Below are 18200 nucleotides of genomic sequence, written 5' to 3'. Positions count from 1 at the left end.
TGACCTGCAGCGTACACTGAGGCTGAGCAACATTACCAGCAGCATAATTGGGTGCATATTGCTTTTCCCTATCAAATATTGCTGTAATTGTGCCGACGGTATAGTAAGGAGAATAAAATTAAGACCAGACATCACAAAGAGCAACGACTGTGTCTTACTTCAGAAAGCTGTTAAAGAGTATGAGCAATGTTTCAGTCATCTTGAGTATTCACCAGGAATGTGAAAGTGAACTCCAATCTGACAGAAAGTCAGGAAATTGGAAAGGTCAATGGAACATCATTTAATTAAAAGCATTTTACACTGAGGGTGGACATGGCTCAGAAGTAAATTGACAAATAAGCCCTCCAGATATAAAGGAATTCTTAAAAAAATGGATAAATAGTAAAATTGATTTATTGAACAATAGACTTGAGTAAGAAAATCATTATTGCATGTGTTCCAGCTACTCAAGGGCTTTTCATAACTTTTACAGACAGAAAAAAAACAAACTCTGTCTTATTTAACTAGTTTCCTGTGCAACACAGGTAATATAATCTCCACTGCTCAGGCTTTGAAGTTGAAATCGTTTTTAGGGGTATTGGCAATTCTGCCTTTATGCTCTTTCATTCTTTTTGATGTTTATCCCAAGATACGTAACAGGCAAACAAAAAAAATGGAATATGCTACCATTACTATTATCATTTTCAATTGATTCCAGAAGAAAAATTCTTCTTTAGCAAGAAATCTCATTTCAGTGTATTTGCTTTTCTTTTTTTTTTTATTTAGCTCATTATGATATACACAATTTATGAGCTGAAATATGAGCTTTTTTCCTGAATACAGGAAATACAGTCACTTCTAGTGTGGCAAATATTGAAAGATCAAGTGCTCCTTCCAGATCACCTGCCATTTTAAAATATCCTCATTAGAAAGTCTTATGTTGAAAAATAAGTGGCTTCATTCTCTGATTATGACGTACAGTAAAATCAGAGGAGTTACAGTGGTGTGATTCCCATATGCTTCGATTTTCACGGCTTATACGCCTTTATTTGCACATGCTCAGTTTATGCAAAAAGCACTAGACTTACACAGAGGTCAGTTTTCTGCCGGTATGTAGCAACTAAGACACTCATATGTGTGCAAATAATTCTTGTTTCCTAATACTAGAAGTCTGGCTCCTAATGGGCAGATTAATAAAAAAAATGGTCCTAGTGAATGCTGAATACAATCATTTCAAAGCACTTAAACATTAACCGCTTATACTTATCCCCTTAAGGGAATGAACATCTCTGATATTACTACATGCTCAAACTGAGGTGTTGATTTATGAATAAATTACGATGGTGCCAGGTCAGCTGTGAAATTGGCCCACATGTGAACTCTAGCTGGGGCCAGATGGAAGGTAACATGATTTATTTTGGCTTTATTTTGGCTGAAAGACATTTCAGCTCACCTGGAACATGCTGCCGGCTATGAATGCCGCCAGCCCGCCCTGTCACACGGGCACACTGGGACTCAGAAGCAGGCCAAACGGCTTTCTCAAGGTTACAGCACGAAAGGAGAGAAAAGCCACGATCAGCAAAAGGAGACCTGAGCTTCCCTGCCTCCTACTGCATGCCTCTGCCCCCAGCTTATTTAACAAATATAGTCCTACTCACTTGGGTTTCTCCAAGGGCTCAGGCTCTTTTCGAGCTTTGCCTACAGGATTCTTCTCAGCTTCTTCTGCTGTGACTAAGTGAAATTCAGCTTCCACCTTGCCCTACATCAGAGAGATCATACATAAACATCCAATCCTGAGTTATTACAAATAAATCACGGCAGAGTTTGGCTTGTGGAGAAATAAGGGAAGCAGCCAAGGGTGAAGGAAAATGATTAAAGAAAATAAAAGAAAGACTTTGTAGTTAAAAAGAAAGCACAAAGGAGAAATGCAGGCATCAAATTCCTAACATACACTCAGAGACCATGAGGAAATGAAGTAGGATGTTTTCATCTGGACCCATAAAAACTTTTTCTGCTTCCTAAATTACAAAGGAATTGATCTGAAAAAACCTATTGCAAAACCTAATTCTGTTCACCTCAACTATCATGTGTCTCTGCAGAGCTGAATGATTGAGCTGGGAGCTAGGAGGCTGGAGAGAACAAGGTGCATTGCAGCAGTGGGGGGAAATTTGGCCAGCTTTATAGCTGGAGTAGTTGGGCTGGTCTGTGGAATCTCAGCTCTCAAAAAGAAGATGGCTAGAAACAGGATCTGTGTGCAGAAATATCATGCAATGCTAAAGCAAGAAGCAGTGTTTGAGCTATATTCAGGTAATAAAAAGGCTAAAATAATATGGGTCTGACAGGTAGATCCAAAGTCCATTTGAGGTCCTCCAGATGGAGTCAAAGCTGGGATCTGGGAGGAGAGTCCCTTCATTAAACCTGTGGAAAGTAGGCAGTCACGTTCAGTTTGAAAGAGCAATGAACTTGAGGATGATACCTTTTCTAAAAACATTCTTTTTCCTAGAAGAGACAGAAAGATGAAAATAGGTGAGGTTATAGGAAAGCAGATGCAAGAACCCTTGAAGAATCAATGAAAGTCTAGAGGGGGAGGAAGGTCCCCTAAAATGAGACCACAGCAGGTGAATTCGGAGAAGAGAGTTATTTTATAGGAATCTAGCTTGTAGCTCATGGTCTCTGTCCTTGTACGGATGGAGCTGAAAACACATTGCCCATGCTAACCCCAGAACCGAAAGTGTGGGGACAGGGTACAGAGAGGCCCAGGTCCAGCTCTAAGCTTCCAGAGTGCTCTATGGCCACATGAGCTCACCAGCTCAGGTTTTCCTTCACGAGCTTATGCAGCTCTGCTTCATGCTTGGTTTCATGATAGACATGCCCCAAAAAACATGCGCAGAGTTAACTATCAGGATGTACTTCGTAGCTAGATACTGGCACTGTACTTAGGAAACAGAGGAGTAGAGCTGTTTCATTTACACTGAGGACTCCTGTGCTGCTGTAACAGTACAAAGGAACCTTAAAGAGAGGTAAAAGGGGGAAGTTTTTTTTGAACATTGTATTCACAATGTTAATGTTAATCGTGCTGAGTGAGACTTACACCCTGCTGCAAGCACTCTTGCTTTGGGCTGGTGAAAGTTAATGTGGCTACACTTCTAACCTTCTTAGGAGGATATTTCTTACATAATGAGATTTGTAGGGCTTTGGGGAAGTTGTAATTCCCCTTTGCATTCTATTTTGCCAATGAAACAAAGAAGTAATTGGCTTATTCTTCAAGAGGAAGAGCAGACCACATACTTTCCACTTGAGATGTGTCACTAGCAAGGAGAGTGATGGTAGGCTCCAAAATCAGGTCCTTTGCCCTGCTTAAAGTGTGAAATAAGTAGAAAAGAAATGAATAAGCAGATGAAATTTGTCCCATGCTCAAGCTGACATGATGATGGCTGGAAACATCTGCTTCTCCACTCTACTCATCCAGTGTGCTGGGAGATGAGCAGTAGAAGGAAGCAAAGGAAAAATATAAAGTGCTCTCCTTGCTTGGGATCATCTGAACCCAATCTACAGGGGACCATTGAAGTATTTAGAGAAGTCCTATGGATTGCCAGTGCTGGTTGTTCTTCATGCAACCTGTGTAAAATTAGCATCTGTCTCTTTTTCGGATCTCAGTAAAGTATATCAATCCAAAAGAAAAGCTTCTATAACTCTCTAGAGGGCTTCTTACCGTGAGTTCCCCAGCCTTGACAAAAGGCCACCAGCCTCTGACACGCTTCTGCTGAAATATAGAGATCTTGTTTTCTTCACTTACTGCCACAACCATGTTTAGGTCACAGCTCTTGGCTGTCTTGGCTGCTCGAGGGAACCCATTCAGGTTCATTTCAAGCGTGCCTGGAGGGAGAAATAATGCAACAACATTCAGAGACTGGACAGACGTGAAAATACTCAAAACAGCAGTTTCCAGCTAAGATATGCAGAGCAACACAGCAGCTTGGGCCCAAGCTGCTGGCTGTGAAGCTTTCTGCATCATCAGCCATTCCTTAATATTACATTAGCTTTGTCTCATCTGAGTTCCTAGTTATTCTGTTTCCAAGAAATGGTATAAGGCTGCAGTTTGGTACTTCAGAGACATACAAGCAAACTTTGGGTCCCAGACACCTCCTTGTATGTACCTCTATAAAATAAGGGTCTGGGGAAACCTCTGATGAAGTTCCAACAGTTTCTTTGCATACTTACCCAAGAAATCATCTGAAGACAGTCTTTCGAAGTCCCATACCTGAAGCACCAGCTCAGCGGGTATTTTGCGCTCTGTCTTTTCCAAGGAAAATATGTTTTCTCTTTTACTAACCACCATTTGTTTCTCTGCTGGGAGATAGCGGAAAGGGAACACAAAGCGCCAGTTGAAGTTCCCCTCTCCCGTCAAGGAGTTGTAATGTACATCTGTCTCCTGCTTGTCCTCTTCCAGGCCCTTTATCCACCTACAATAAGCACATAGTTGAATACATGGCAGTCACCAGAGGAGCTTGAATTGTGGTTTTTAGCATTCAGTTACAAGAATGATCTTTTCCTAGCTCTTCCCCAAACAGTAGGAAGTAACAGTGCAGTTCAGGGCTGGGGCAGTGCAGTGATGGCCATAGCTCAGGGGTCTCAGCAGCCTCGCAGTTGTGGCACAGAATGTAACCATGGCCGGCGATGATCAAAACTTGAGAGTCAGAACATGAATTTTATTTAGATCGGACAGGAAAAATTCCACTTGGCCATTTACTATTGGCCAGGAGGTCTGTCTTGTTTTGGACAGGCAATAAGAGTACTATTTTTATATCCTTCACTAACCACACTCTGTTCACGTTGTGCCACGCTAATAAATCTTGTGACAGTGTTTCAGAACTGATTTAAGTGCTTGGTGTTAGCATCCAAATTGTTTGCACTTGCAGTTTAAGGGCGTAAACATTGAGTAAACATAGCTGGAGAAGTCTCTGAAGTTTTTCTTCTGTTTTTCTCTTGTTTTCTGATACAGTGTGAACAACCCCTGATGTGCAATGATACATTACAAAAGGACAGTGCTTCCCTAAGCATATATTATCTTCTCTTTCAAAATTAATGATCCAGTTATGTATGCTTCAGGTCTGAGGATGATTTATTACAGCTTGAATACAGATTACATTTTTTTGCAGTATGGCCAAAAAAAAGGGGCCACCTTCCTGCAAGCCCCATTATTTCAAAAAGAAATGGTGAAAAACAAGAACTATCCCAAGCACACCAGGTTCCCTAGGGCATATCTATGCCTGGTAACAGATTCTGGTATCTGGGCTGCTAAGTGCACTACCTGAACATAATAAGATTTATGTCTTAATAATTAGGGCACAGAAGCACAGAAGTTCTCTGCTCCTGGCTTTCCTTGTCAGCCCGCTCTGGTGCAGACAGCTATGCCATCATGCTACGAGGCAGCTCAGCCCAAAGGGACTGCCTCGTTATTTCCTCACTTTCTAACCTACACCAAGTTTTGTGCAGTCAGAGCTGCTCTGCTACTGCACTGAATGCATTAATTTAATGCTACGGTGGGTATATCCGTGTGAGCGCAAGTAATTTCAAATTAAACTCCTCTAAAGGAACTGCCAGGGAGGTTTTGCTCGGCTGGTCTGTGCAGTAACCACGCTTGCTGCGTCCCGGGAGCCGTGTGGCTGTGTTAGTCCACTTCGCCCGGGCTAGTAGCTCCTGCTCCAAAGGACTGGCACCACTCCTGGTGCCCCACATAGCTTGGCCAGAGCTTGCTCAGGTTTCTCTGGCAAAATGCGTGTAGGTATACCTTGCAAAGGAATAAGAGCTGCCACCAGACTGCTCTGTCTTTATGCTTATTTTGGCTTTGTCGTTATGTTCATTTGACTCTCAGGATGGGCAAAATGGAAAACACTTCCCCTGCTCCCCCCTAGTCAGTCCTAGTGCCCCTCCTGCACCTCTCTGTGTCTGATCATCTGCAGTGCAGGAGGTGGTAGGCAGGAGATTCACTTTTCCATGTACCTAACATCCTGGAAATTCATATTGATACAATCATTTCACTCTCTAATATTGGAAATATAGCAAGAAATCTAAGATCAGTCTCTCACCAGAGATTTCCAGTACTTTGTGCTTCTACTTACACCATAATTTCTCCCTTCTCCCTAGCTAATACCTTCATTCAAGTCCTGATCAGAAGCAGAAAGTGCAAAGGAAAGTAATTTTAAGCAGTAATGTGCTGCAATATCAGGAAAGAGCTTATTCAGGAGTCAAGCTCCACTTTCACTCTTTCTTCATTTTATATAAGTGAATTCCTTCCGTTTTACTGATCATCATGGTAATTGCTCTGAAGCTGACACAGGCTTTAAGATTGTGGCAGCATCAAGAAGGAGAGCAGTAGGTGCCAGTGTAACGTTCTTCCCACCGTGTTCACAGTCACTCACTCACATAAGGAGTGACTAGTTAGAAAGAATTTCCCGTAGGAATATCTTGGGATACACCTACTTTCTTGTTTTAATATGGTCAGAATTCTTTTTCTCTAATTATTTCTACCCCTCTGCATCTGTGTAAGCCCTTATGGTTCAAATTCTGTGTTTGAGCTCTGTCTGCTAAACCACGAGCTTGGTTCTCTTACGCCATCTCTGCCTGAGCAGGAAGTAAGGACTAGTGGCATTTTATGTTATTTGATTTAAGAGAAAAAAGATGATGAAGCAGTATCTAAAATAGATGACTAATTTGAACAGGCTTCAGAGCAAAGGACCAAGGTCACGAAAAAAGTTCATGACATATTCTCACAGTGTAATTTTTGTGGCTGATTTTGACTCAGATATTATTTGCCCTTTCAAGGAGCAAGCAGTATTCGTATGAGGATGGCATCCTGAAAAACTTACCCTTTTACATAGATATCACTTGACTTTTGCCCTGTAAAGATATTTTCATCTTCTAGAATCACATCGTCTGTATTCCAGATTATTACCCTCAGTTCATAGCTGGAAAAGAAAAGAAACAGCATTTTTGCATAGATGAGTTTAAGATCACGCTAGCAAAAGATCTCTTTCTTTTTTTTTTTTTTTTTTTTTTAGCAGACGTGTATCACCGAGCTGTGGTCAGATACAGGTGAAAACCTGTGTCAAACTATATCATTTTTTTATAAAGTAAGAAATGTTGTAGCTGTGCAAATCTCTCAAAGCAGGATCATCCTCAGGCCCCATCTGTTTATTAGAGAGTCTAGTGATAGAGGAGAGATGATGGCTCCTCTCAGCTCACTGGACATGCAGAATGACAGAAGGTATCACTGCCAGCTTTGGGAGAGGAGAAGAGTCCTTGCTTTTTTACCTGCCATTTTCAGTTCTATTCACAAAAATACTGCAGTGAAACAGGGCTAGGTTGGTCTGAACGACATCAAGGGAAGAGCCTCCAAAACAGTGAGCTAATAAAAAACACAACTCCCTGGGAGGTGCTTTTCTAAAGAAATGACTAAAAAATATGGTATTCAGTGCAATCCAGTTCATTAAAAGGTAAGTGAGGTACTGTTCAGAAAACTTTCAGTAAGCAAGTTCAACCCTCTTTAGGAACAACAATAAAAGGAATTAAGCTTTTTCATCCTTTGTATGTATAAATATTTATAGTGGTCATTCAGTGGTCTGGAAGCTTAAACTGAAATACAGGTGTTGCAGGTCACAGAAAAATTTAGTATTTGAAAATCTAGGTATGCCTTGAGTCATTATGTGAAGTGCAAAATAAAAGATATGTTTGGAAACAATGATATTATGATTTTTCTGAAATGTCATGTACTATGTTGGAAATCGCCCCACCCTCAGGTGTGAAACTGGTAGACAGATCCGTTTGCCTCAGATATCTTCACTCAGCAGCTGCAGTCAGTCCTGCCATGAAGACTGCATCAGAGAGGCATCCTGGGTTCTTGCATCCCAGGTTCTTGCAGGCCAACTAGAGGCCAGTCTCAAGGCCCTTTACTGGGAAACCAGGCAGCATGAGCAACCAGTGGGTCCAGGAGGTCCAGGAGCTCATGGTTGTACAAGGAGCTCTTCAGCAGTTGTGAACCATGAAAACCAGATCTCTACCCTAAACAAGAAAGATTTCTGTTTGCAGGGCTCTAACAGACTCTGGTTCAGTCTTAGCCTGTCAACCAGAAATGTTTTCACAAAGCATCCTATGGAGTCTGGAACCTGTTTTGCTGCAGCAAATCTGTACTTCTCTGCAAAGCATGTAGGCCATGTTTGCGTGTTTATCTTCTTCCTGATAATTGATGGTTTAGCAATATTCTTCCCTGTTTTTTCCTTTTTTTTTTTTTTTTTTTTTTCTCTTGTGGGTATTACTAATTTTAATTTTTTTTGGCTTGGCAAATGTCTGCTGTCAAGGTCCTTTACGAAAGTTCTAGTCTGAAGAAAGTAATTGTTACATAGACTCTTGTTTTTGTCAAAGTGATGTATCTGCTGCTGCTTCAGATATGAGCTTTCCAAGAAAGACCTTGTTAAAATATAGGAATAAAACTGATATGGAAAGAGCCGAGAACTCTGGTAGTCATTTTTTATCACTCACAAACATTTAATTAGTCTGAAGAACTCTGTATAAAATTGCATATAAATCTGGAGAAGTACAGATTGCTGTAGTCAGACACTGGTGAAAAACTGTATCTAATTGTACAATGTTTTCATTCATCTTTCATCTGAAATGAGAGCAACTGCTATTCCAAATGCATCTCAGTCTGCTGCTGCTTTATGTATTTCTTACGTTTATCTTTGAAATTCAATAGGTACAAAACTGTTACATCAGATTAAAGATCTCAAACAGTGGTCAAGTACACTATCTAGCTGGGAGAGGTAATGAAAATAGAATTACTACTTTCAGCTCAGAAAATGGATGAAAATATCAGAATTATTAAGGGACTCTTGCCTCTAGCCACTTGAACTCTTATATGAAAAAGGGATATCTTCCTAAAAGATATGTGATAGTCCTTGATGCAAAAATTGCCAACTGTTCTTTAACTTGTTTAATGGAGGTGACTGAACTCAATGTTCTCTTTCAGTTTGAAATTGTGTACATCAAGAGAAAGTTTTCTCAGGGTCACAGAAATTTGTGATGGTAGTTCTTTTAATAGTTCTTTCCAGACACTTAAAAAACTCAGTCTTTGAAGATTTATGCCGTTGTGTTGGGAGGAATGCATAGGTTATTACCCTTTTGGTTTTCTTGGTGAAATGTCCACTGGAGGTCCTGGCAGAGGCATGTCTTTAGGAAACATGTCCACCCACATCTGTATGCGACCCTTGAAGAAAAGAAATAAACGTCTTTTTTATCCTTATGTCTTGGGCAATATAGAATTCTCCTACTTTTTACAGATACCCACACTGCTGAGCTAACCCAGGTCTTTGCATACCAATCATACCATGCGTGGCTATCGTGTGTCTCGGTAGCTCACTGTGTGCCTGTGTCTGTGACAGGTTCCAGGCTGATATTGTGTGCAGTCTCCCCTGTGATACAACACCTGCAAGCTGTCTCTGCAAGACTGCAGATGCTAACAGAAACCAGAGTAAGTGGATGAAGACTGCTCTTGGTCTAGTGATACCACCATCTCTGAGCGGTCCCACCTGTTCCATGCCTGGTTTATCCTTGTGAAAGAGAGGCCGAGTCTCAATATGCTCTGGAACCAGTTTGCATCCAACTCCAGGGATTTCTTCCCAAGCATTTAAAACCTTTAAGGAGAGATGCTCATATGATTCAACTTGCTCCTCTATGGGAAAGAGCAAAACAAAAAGAACAACCAGAGCTGAATTAGCATTTAAAATCCCTGAGTAATATGTTCCATTAATTATTAAAGGTAGTCATTAAAAATTTCCTTGAGTTAAAAATAAGTTTCTATGTATCCCATTAAGAAGGAAGAAGTCTTAAAACACATTTAATTCCTGTAAATAAGGGTATCCGCTGGAGTAACTAGAAGATTAGCACTTACGTGGTAGTTAATCTATAAAACACAGTGAATCATTTCACTATTACAGCAACTGCTTCTAACAGGAAGATGAAAGTACTCTGGTTAACTTCCCTTCTTCTTGCAGATGATAACTGCAGATGTGAGACTTTTTTATGGCTCTTGAAAGACAGTGAGACTTGGACTTTGATGGAGCTGTCAGAAATTAAGCACTAAGGGTTACAGTTGTACCTCATTTTGCCTTGTGATGACAACAGCAAATATGCCCCTGGAGAAGCAAACCACATCTCAAGGGAGGAGCAATGATATGAGGGCTGAACACTGTGGCAAGTACATGTCTCCTCCAGAGAAGCAGTGTGCACTACTTGGCCACTGTAGGAACAGGAGACCCAGGTGAAGGGCATCTCCATGAAGGAACAGTCCAAACAGTGAAGACAAGGTGGATATTGAAAAACAGAGAAAGCCTTTGAGACCTTGAGCCTCTCTTTCCTCTCTGTTGTACTACACAAAACGAACCTAGAGATCTGAAGAGGGGATGTCTCCTGGACTAGAAGATAAGTACCCAAGTGAGAAGAAAGCTAGGATCTCTTTGTTTTAGCAAAACAGCTTTCACTTTTCGTAGAGTGTTGATAACAAAGGGCTTGTTTCAGATAGAAATAGTAGGTATTAAGCATTTCCTAATAGCTCAGAGATGGAGCAAGGAGGATCCTACGGTTATGAAAGCCCACTCTCTTTTGAATATTGACATGCATTTGAAATGTGATGCATTTCATCTAATTTTAGTCAGCTAAAACAAGATTTTTAGACAGAGCTACTGAGCCAGGCAGCTTTCAATGGCAAGTAGGATAGATTGTCCCTTGATAACCCATCCTCTTTGTCTTAAAACACCTTTTTAAGAACAGTTTTCACCCTCTCAAGATAGCTATTTCTTTCCACTGGCTACAGATAGACAAGCCTTTCTAGACCAGATCAGGACCAGGATGGACATGTCAGAACAGCAGTCTGGATGAAGAGAATGTTGTATCTTTTTTTTAAAAAAAAACATGTTGAAAAAAAATTGTGTACACAAGCTTTTCAGGGGGTAGGCTTTGCCATCTGTCTCTGCATTTCCTTGCTGTTGGTTTTCATCATCTTGTCTGATGTTGATTGGGCTGAAGTTCATTTTAGTGAACCAAAAATTTCCCCTAAAGATCCTGTTGCCAGCAGTCGCATTCCCTTCTTTGCAAGAGAAGAGAACTGGTAGGCATAGTGGAGTCATAAAACACCTGGCCAACAAACTAAAAATGGATCAACTCCTCTCCCTCCAACAGTGCTACTTAAGTGAGGTGTGAACTGTGCTTTGCATCTATCAAAAGGAGTTTGATTAAAGAATACATGCAAAGGAGTATGAAGTCGAGGTTGCCCTACACTGCCATAATATCCACTACTGTATCCAGCTCCTTTTGTTCCCACTTTAAAGTCTCCATCCTCACATATCTTTTATTTACTGTAAGTAAGTACCTAAATCACTGATGGCTCTGTCCCACTCCACTCATGTATGATATGGACACTCAACTTTCTGGCAGCTTTGCCCTCCTTTTAATCTGGGAGCTCTGAAAGCAACTTCTGTTCTGCACTCTGGATTCATAGACCCCCAGATACCTGGATTTACATAGCATCACATTAGCACTTAAAAAGAGCAGTCAGAATAGTAATAATCAAGAGGAGGAGAATAACAACCAAGAGGAGAAAAGCCAAGTAGGTAAGGTAGGATCAGCAGATAAGTGGCCTGGAAATGAATGATGCACCAAACTTCTCTGATCTTGAACAACTCACTTTACCTCCGGACTTGCTTTCCCCCTTTTTCTCACTGCTCAGGTATGTTTACACTAAAGCTAGTTCAGATAGGGAGTACGTTTTGAAGAGACTCCACCAGTTATCCTGACTTCCTCTGCTTTTCTTTGTTGTGTGGAGCAGTCTCAGAGCCTTCAAGCTGCACTCCTTTCAGATGAAGATAAACGTGAAGACACGTCCCAAGAGCATCCCATGTCCTCCAACTGCTCCTGGGCACTCCATCCTCGGGACCAGCAGGAGCTAGTTCAGAATACACCCCCTACCCCTGACATGTGGATGTCAGTTCCTCTCCCAAAACTATGTCACTCTACAGATTCTCTCCCCCCTAGGCCACAATACTAGCTAACATAGACATTGCATTTATCATCACAGTTATAGAAGTGTTTCAGAGCAGAGGTTGGCTCCAGTAACCAGACTTCAGAGTATCCAGCACAACAGGGCCCCAGTTGCTGCTGGGGCAGCCTCTAGGTACTGCAGTAATGCAGCCAAAGAACAATGAACTATTTCATTACCATTCTCATCTTCAGTGAAGACCGTCTGTCCCTTAAAGACTTTTGTTCCTACTTGTATCTCTCCAGGCCTCATGAAGGGCCCACTTATTCTGTAGTCCTTACACAGCTTAGATAGGATCTCGCTTGGCTTGGTTGCATCTCGCCACGCATTGTATCCTTCTCTGCAGGGATGGAGGGGATAATGGAGAGAAACAGGTAAGATTTTCCTTCTGTAAAGTGCTCTGACAGTTCCCAGATGGAGATCTACTTTGTGGACACTGGTCCTGCTATCTGCTCAGGCAAGCTTTTTCTCTGGATTGTCCAGTGCTACTTCTTACCTCAGATACATCACTGTCTGCTCAGGCCTTTAAGTCAATACTTTTTTGTCTTTCCTGTTCCAAGACTGAGCAGGGCTCACTTTTTCCTCTTAAAACACATAAGAAGTTGGTGCAGCCTTTATCCCCAGCTCAGACAAAACGTCCCTGTCATTGGCATGCTCCAATTATAGGAGAAGAGCCCCAAACCCTCACCTCCTAGGGAAATAACTCTCAGGTACCTGGCGTTATTTTAGTTTGATTTTCTCTGCATTAATCAACCTACCGTGCACAATGGCACTGCAAGAGCCAGCAGCCCAGTGCGGCTCCTGCTCACCCACACGTGCATGCCAAGATGCACAGGCTTTGCTGCAGCTGCTCCAGTTGCAGCTGAATAATGGGGAGCAGAGTTGAGCCCTTTCACAGTTTCTCTGACTGATTAATTTTCACTTGTCCTTTCAGCCCATTGAAAGGCAATTTGTCAAGCAGAGAAGTTATACATAGACCATTTGCCACCTCGAACACTTTGTGAACAGTGGTATTAATTTTAAAATACCTACTTCGTGCTCAGGTTGGCAGCTACCCAAAGCCACAGGCTGAGCTTTGTGGTGAGATTCAATTAAAATATCTCCTGTGGCTTTTGTGCTGGGGAAAGCACAATATTTGGCCACACCTGGAAATTCTTCTTCAAGTATCTCATTCGCTCTGTACTGCTCTCTGTGGCAGTCTGAAGGACTTACATTTCATATTGGCTTTGTAACCCACAGGTTGCTCGATGCCTGCTGTAGAAACGATTTTCCAAGTCGATTTTAGTTTCTCCAATGAGGTCATCTGTTCCCACCAAGTCGTGGTCATAGATCAGGACTGTGAGCAAGGAATCCCTGGGGAAAGTAGCCTGGATTTCAAATGATCTACGGTGAAAATTGATAAGTACTTGTTAGTCAAATTCATTTTAAAGCCTAAAAGACTAAGGTAATGAATATTGTGCAAACAACATATGGACATTACATGTACCCTGCAAACTATCTCATCTATGTTTTTGTGGGTCATGCTTTTTTTAAAAATAAAATATCTGAACATACTGGAAACACGCAGGGTAAAAATAATTTATTTCTCCTGCTTTTTACCATGTCCTTTTACAGTTCTAAGCTTGTTCCCCGCTATGGCAATCAGAGCAATCGGAGGTCAGCTGCACTGGCTTATCCTGAAGGGGTCATATCCTTCCAATGGCGGTGAAAGCTTGAAGATTATGAGGGTAAAGAAGCTGTCTGTATGAGGTTGTTGCACATTTTTCAGAACAAAAAAAAAGGCAATGAGTCTTTTCCAGCTTCTTCCAAATGCTCCAGATTATATTTTGATTATAGGATTTTGGGGGCAACCAGTAAAATGACCAGGGAAAAGTTGCAAAACAAGTTTCAAAAAGCAAAGAATAGAACCCCCTTTTCATTCAGTATATATTTCAGTGCTGGCAATTTGTTATGAGAAGTATAGGGAAAGCTGAAAATATAAAGAAAACTTAAAAGGGATTTGATAAATTCATGGAAGACAGGGCCATCAGCACAATGTTTGCTCCAGGCTTCTCCATGGCACAGGAAAAACTGAGTTTTGTTTCCTGAAGGAGGAGTTCAGTCCTTCTTCTCAGAGCGGCCAAAGTCAAATTTGCAGCAGCAGCAGAGCAGGTTGTGGAGGGGAAAGTGGTGTAGGAAGGCTCTGGGGTGACTATGGGACCATGCTGATCAGTCCCAGGGCTGCTAGGGCAGCGAGCGCTCATTGCTGTTACTGGTATTACTTCTGGGAAGGGGTTGCTGGTCCAGTCTCCATAATGCTTCCATTGACAGCAGCAGTAAGAGCAAGGACTATCCAAGTTAACAGGCAATTTCTATCTTGTCTGGAACAAATAAAGCAGGCAATTTCCCATTCCATCTGTATGCCTAGTAATGGCCATGCATTAAGGTTTATCAGCCATGATGGCTCAGTTGCAGTATCTACTAAGGAACAGCTTAAATCACAGAAACTGAGAGTTTTTATGATATGGAAGGACTGCTCTGTTCTTGTCTTTTCTTCTTACACTTTTTTCTTTAAGCTTCTGCTATTGCATAGAGGACACTGGGACAGGGACATTTCAATCTAACCTAGTATAGTTTCCATATCCTAATATTCTGATAGAATAACTCCATACTGATTCCAAACACTTTCATTCTTCTTAAAACAGGCAGACTTACTGAGAAAAAAAAATCATGGGTAGTAGAATTAACAGCATGAAAGAAGCATGGACCATTTGATAATACAGTGTGGATGTTTATTGAGAGCCTTCCCCTGGCTCTCACACTTGGAACACTGGGGTTTTCAAAAGCCTCATGTTTTTGGCACAATCCCAAATTTATGAGAATTACTTGTCACTCTATTCAACTTGAAATGTCAATAAATATTTTGAAATTACACTTTGCAGTACTGATATTTATTTCACCCCAAACTTAACAGTTGCATTAATTTGAGCAGACAACATTATTTGTTGCTTTGTTTCCTCTTATGCATTAGTTTACAAAAACTGTCACAGATTGCATTTCAGGATGTGTTTTGACTGTTATGAAAATGGAATAATTTATAATCATAAAAGGTGACGCTAGTTCTCAACATTTTAATCAGTACCATTATAAAACATTCAAGTGGGCAGACCTCAGCATGTAATGACCACCCAGTGCTTGCAATAGCAGCAGCAGTAGTAGTAGCAAGTGGCAAAGCAGAAATCATCCCTGAAAATGAAATGAAACCATCACTGACCTTCCAAATACTGGGTTTAGCTGCTTGGGAATATAGTTTTCCCTGTCTTTAATTTCTGTTTTGCCCAGTCTCAGCACAATGTAGGGATCTGACTTGCCATCCGGGTCAGCTGGGCTGAGGTTAAATGCCTGTTAGGAAGAAAGACCATGCTGTCAAGAGGCTGAAGGCAGTATGGTGATTGCGCAGGACTGTGGTTTTCCCCACAGATCCTGGGGTGTCCTGAAAGTGCAGGGTAAAGCCCAGCTTGTCTGGTGTCATACAAATTATGGCATTTGGGTTTTGAGGCTACTGGGGAAAGATGATCTGGAGAAGGAGAGGGTTTCCAAGGGTGGAGCAGATGCGAGTCCCATTCCCCAAGACCACCACTGATAAGAGAAAAAAGGCAAGAGGGAGAAGCAACACTGAGGAAGAAGCTGGCTGCACTCATGTATGTGGGATCTAGGAATGGTTTTCCATAAAGAGTGGATCAGATGTTTGAACAGTGTAAAACACCACTTCCCTGACTGGCCCACTGTATTTAAGAGATAGCGTGGATGTCTTTACACTCAGGAAACAAAGTAACCTCTTCCTGTTCTTCTCATTTGTTGTTTGTTATCTTCTCCTTACCCACCATTCTACCCTCCTCTTAGATTGTCTGAATCTCTCCTGTTCCTCTGAAATATCAATCTCCTTCCATTTTTCATGTTCCGCTCCTTCAATATTTGGTTCTCTATATTTCCACCTATTTCCCCTCCCAGCGCTTTATCTACAACACCTACCATTTTGGTTTCTCCCATTTCACAGCCCTCACAGCATATTCTCTCACTGCTCCATTATGGAGAATGTTGTATTTACATGTGTGCGAGTTCAAAACCACTCTCCTGATTAACACTAGTTGCATTTACATAATGTGACTGGAACAAGTTGTCCATACTACATTAATTATAGCTCTAGCCTCTTCAGTCTGAAGAAGCAAAGCACTTCTACAGTCTGAGCCAGCATCCTTGCGATTTATTGTGCATAATATTTTCTGTTCTAAACATCCATTCCTAAAATATGAAATAGTGTCTGAAATACAACAAACAAATTCTGCCACATGGATGAGGTTTTTCAGAAGCTCCACTGCAAAGACACAGGAGATAAACAGAGTTGAAAAGCAGCCCTTAAGTTGCCTCAAGGTTAAAAGAGCATCTGCCTACTTACTGCCACAATGTAGACCCTGATGAGGACGTTGACGGAGTGGTTTGGTGGAATCCCTTGCAGAACGCGGGGCTGCCCTCCCTCCAGCACACTGGAGTCCTCAGGGCTTGGGTATATGCACAGGCAGCCCTGGGAACACACTGTGTTTTATTTCTATTGAAAATGTACCAAGCACAATGCAAAAAACAATTTGAAGGGAACATAGGTTCAATGTTCTAAGCCTGATCATTTTAAATATTTCTCTTCTACAATATGTTATTCTTTATTATTGCATCTAGATCACTGCAAGAAATACCTGCAAGCTCCTAACTCTCCATTTTATTAAATGAATATAACAGCTGCATGTGTTTTAAGTCTATTTTTCTAAGTATCGATATTCTAAAGAAAACATTTTGCTCTTAACTGAGTGTCTGTAAATTGGTAATTCCACTGAGTTAGATTCAGTCTGATCGGAACGCAGCTTGCCCTATATTTTTGCAGCCACTATACAAACCATGTAAATCAATATTGACTCAGGCTGCTGAGTAGATCATACTGCCTGAAAGCAACTGGCAAGACATTTGAAGAGAAATTTACATTGCAAACTAGCTGAGGTATTAATGAGTTTAAGATACCCATTCCTCTGAATTATGAAGTGCTTGAAGTCCTACCAACATTATTTATGCTTTGAACTACATTTGCATGTTGCTTAATGATGTGCTGGATTAGGCTGTGCAATTGCCTCCAAATGGAACAGCTATAAGAGCCTTTATATAAATTAATCAAAATTACATACAAAGAACTATAACTGACAATGTAGAAATAAAGTTGCATTAGTGGAAACTGGACTACATAATATGTCCCTTTTCCATCTTCTGTAATTTAAAACTTTTTTGCAATTCCTTATTTCAAAACAACAGTGAACACCTGGATTTGGATGCTGCTTTCATCTACAGGGTAATGGGAAAGGAAACATGATTCTAGATTCAATAAAAGAGGTAACTATTTATAACAGACTGTCAATGTCTTTGTTTTTCACCTTCAGTATACCTGAAACACACATGAAAATATACAGTCTCTAAATTATCCCCTGTCTAATCACCAGTTGAGCTCACCTTAAATTTTCCTATTATTCTGTCCTCAGATTCAGCATGAACTTCATCATTAGATTTTCCTCTTAAGAGCTGGAAAGTTTTCACCCAGTCTTCAAAGTTATTAAATTCACTCTCTAGATCTCCTTCATAAATCTTTGAAAATAAGAGAATGGGATTTTTTTGATGATGTGGTGAATGTATTTATAGCAACTGTTTTATTACAGAATTACTTGAAATCCAATTTTGACACAAAATATAGGTTTTAATAAAACTAAAGTTATACAGAATTCCTTGAGGAATAGTCGTCCACTCGCCACTTAAAACAGGAAGACTCTTTCTTAATCCATGTCCTGCCTGATGTCTGGAACAGTGCGTTAATGTAGCAGATAAAAGTGGCCCTAGAAGGTCCAGAATTAATATTTAGAAGCACTGGTTTTGGGGAAAAGCAATGTAGATGGCCACTCTTTCCTTCTTGAGAAGGCTCTGCGACATGCCTGTGATGTACTTACCCTTTTTGATTTTATGTTAATGTATCACAGCAAGACAGCAAAGGAGACAATGATTAAGTGCTGTGGGGACAGAGCTTCAGCACAGGCAAAAAGACTAAATAGCCTCTGTAAGGACAACT

The 18200-nt window shown here is 41.0% G+C and overlaps 1 protein-coding gene across 1 annotated transcript in view; it reads right to left on the bottom strand.

Annotated features, from left to right (window-relative positions):
* The window catches only part of FER1L6 (fer-1 like family member 6), a 79354-nt gene that overhangs the window by 989 nt on the left and 60165 nt on the right, over positions 1 to 18200 (bottom strand). Inside the window, exons 30-40 of the mRNA XM_062568564.1 lie at positions 17594 to 17725; positions 16503 to 16628; positions 15321 to 15448; positions 13280 to 13450; positions 12247 to 12407; positions 9564 to 9706; positions 9153 to 9241; positions 6849 to 6947; positions 4201 to 4442; positions 3692 to 3855; positions 1638 to 1738 (exon numbers count right to left, since the gene is read on the bottom strand). Of these exons, the coding sequence (XP_062424548.1) occupies positions 1638 to 1738; positions 3692 to 3855; positions 4201 to 4442; positions 6849 to 6947; positions 9153 to 9241; positions 9564 to 9706; positions 12247 to 12407; positions 13280 to 13450; positions 15321 to 15448; positions 16503 to 16628; positions 17594 to 17725 (1556 nt within the window). The remainder of the gene's footprint in view (positions 1 to 1637; positions 1739 to 3691; positions 3856 to 4200; positions 4443 to 6848; positions 6948 to 9152; positions 9242 to 9563; positions 9707 to 12246; positions 12408 to 13279; positions 13451 to 15320; positions 15449 to 16502; positions 16629 to 17593; positions 17726 to 18200) is intronic.

Source organism: Rhea pennata, chromosome 2, assembly GCF_028389875.1.
Source record: "Rhea pennata isolate bPtePen1 chromosome 2, bPtePen1.pri, whole genome shotgun sequence".
NCBI classification, from domain to species: domain Eukaryota; kingdom Metazoa; phylum Chordata; class Aves; order Rheiformes; family Rheidae; genus Rhea; species Rhea pennata.
Note: the sequence above shows the minus strand (reverse complement) of the source record. Positions and strands in the feature narration are given on the sequence as shown.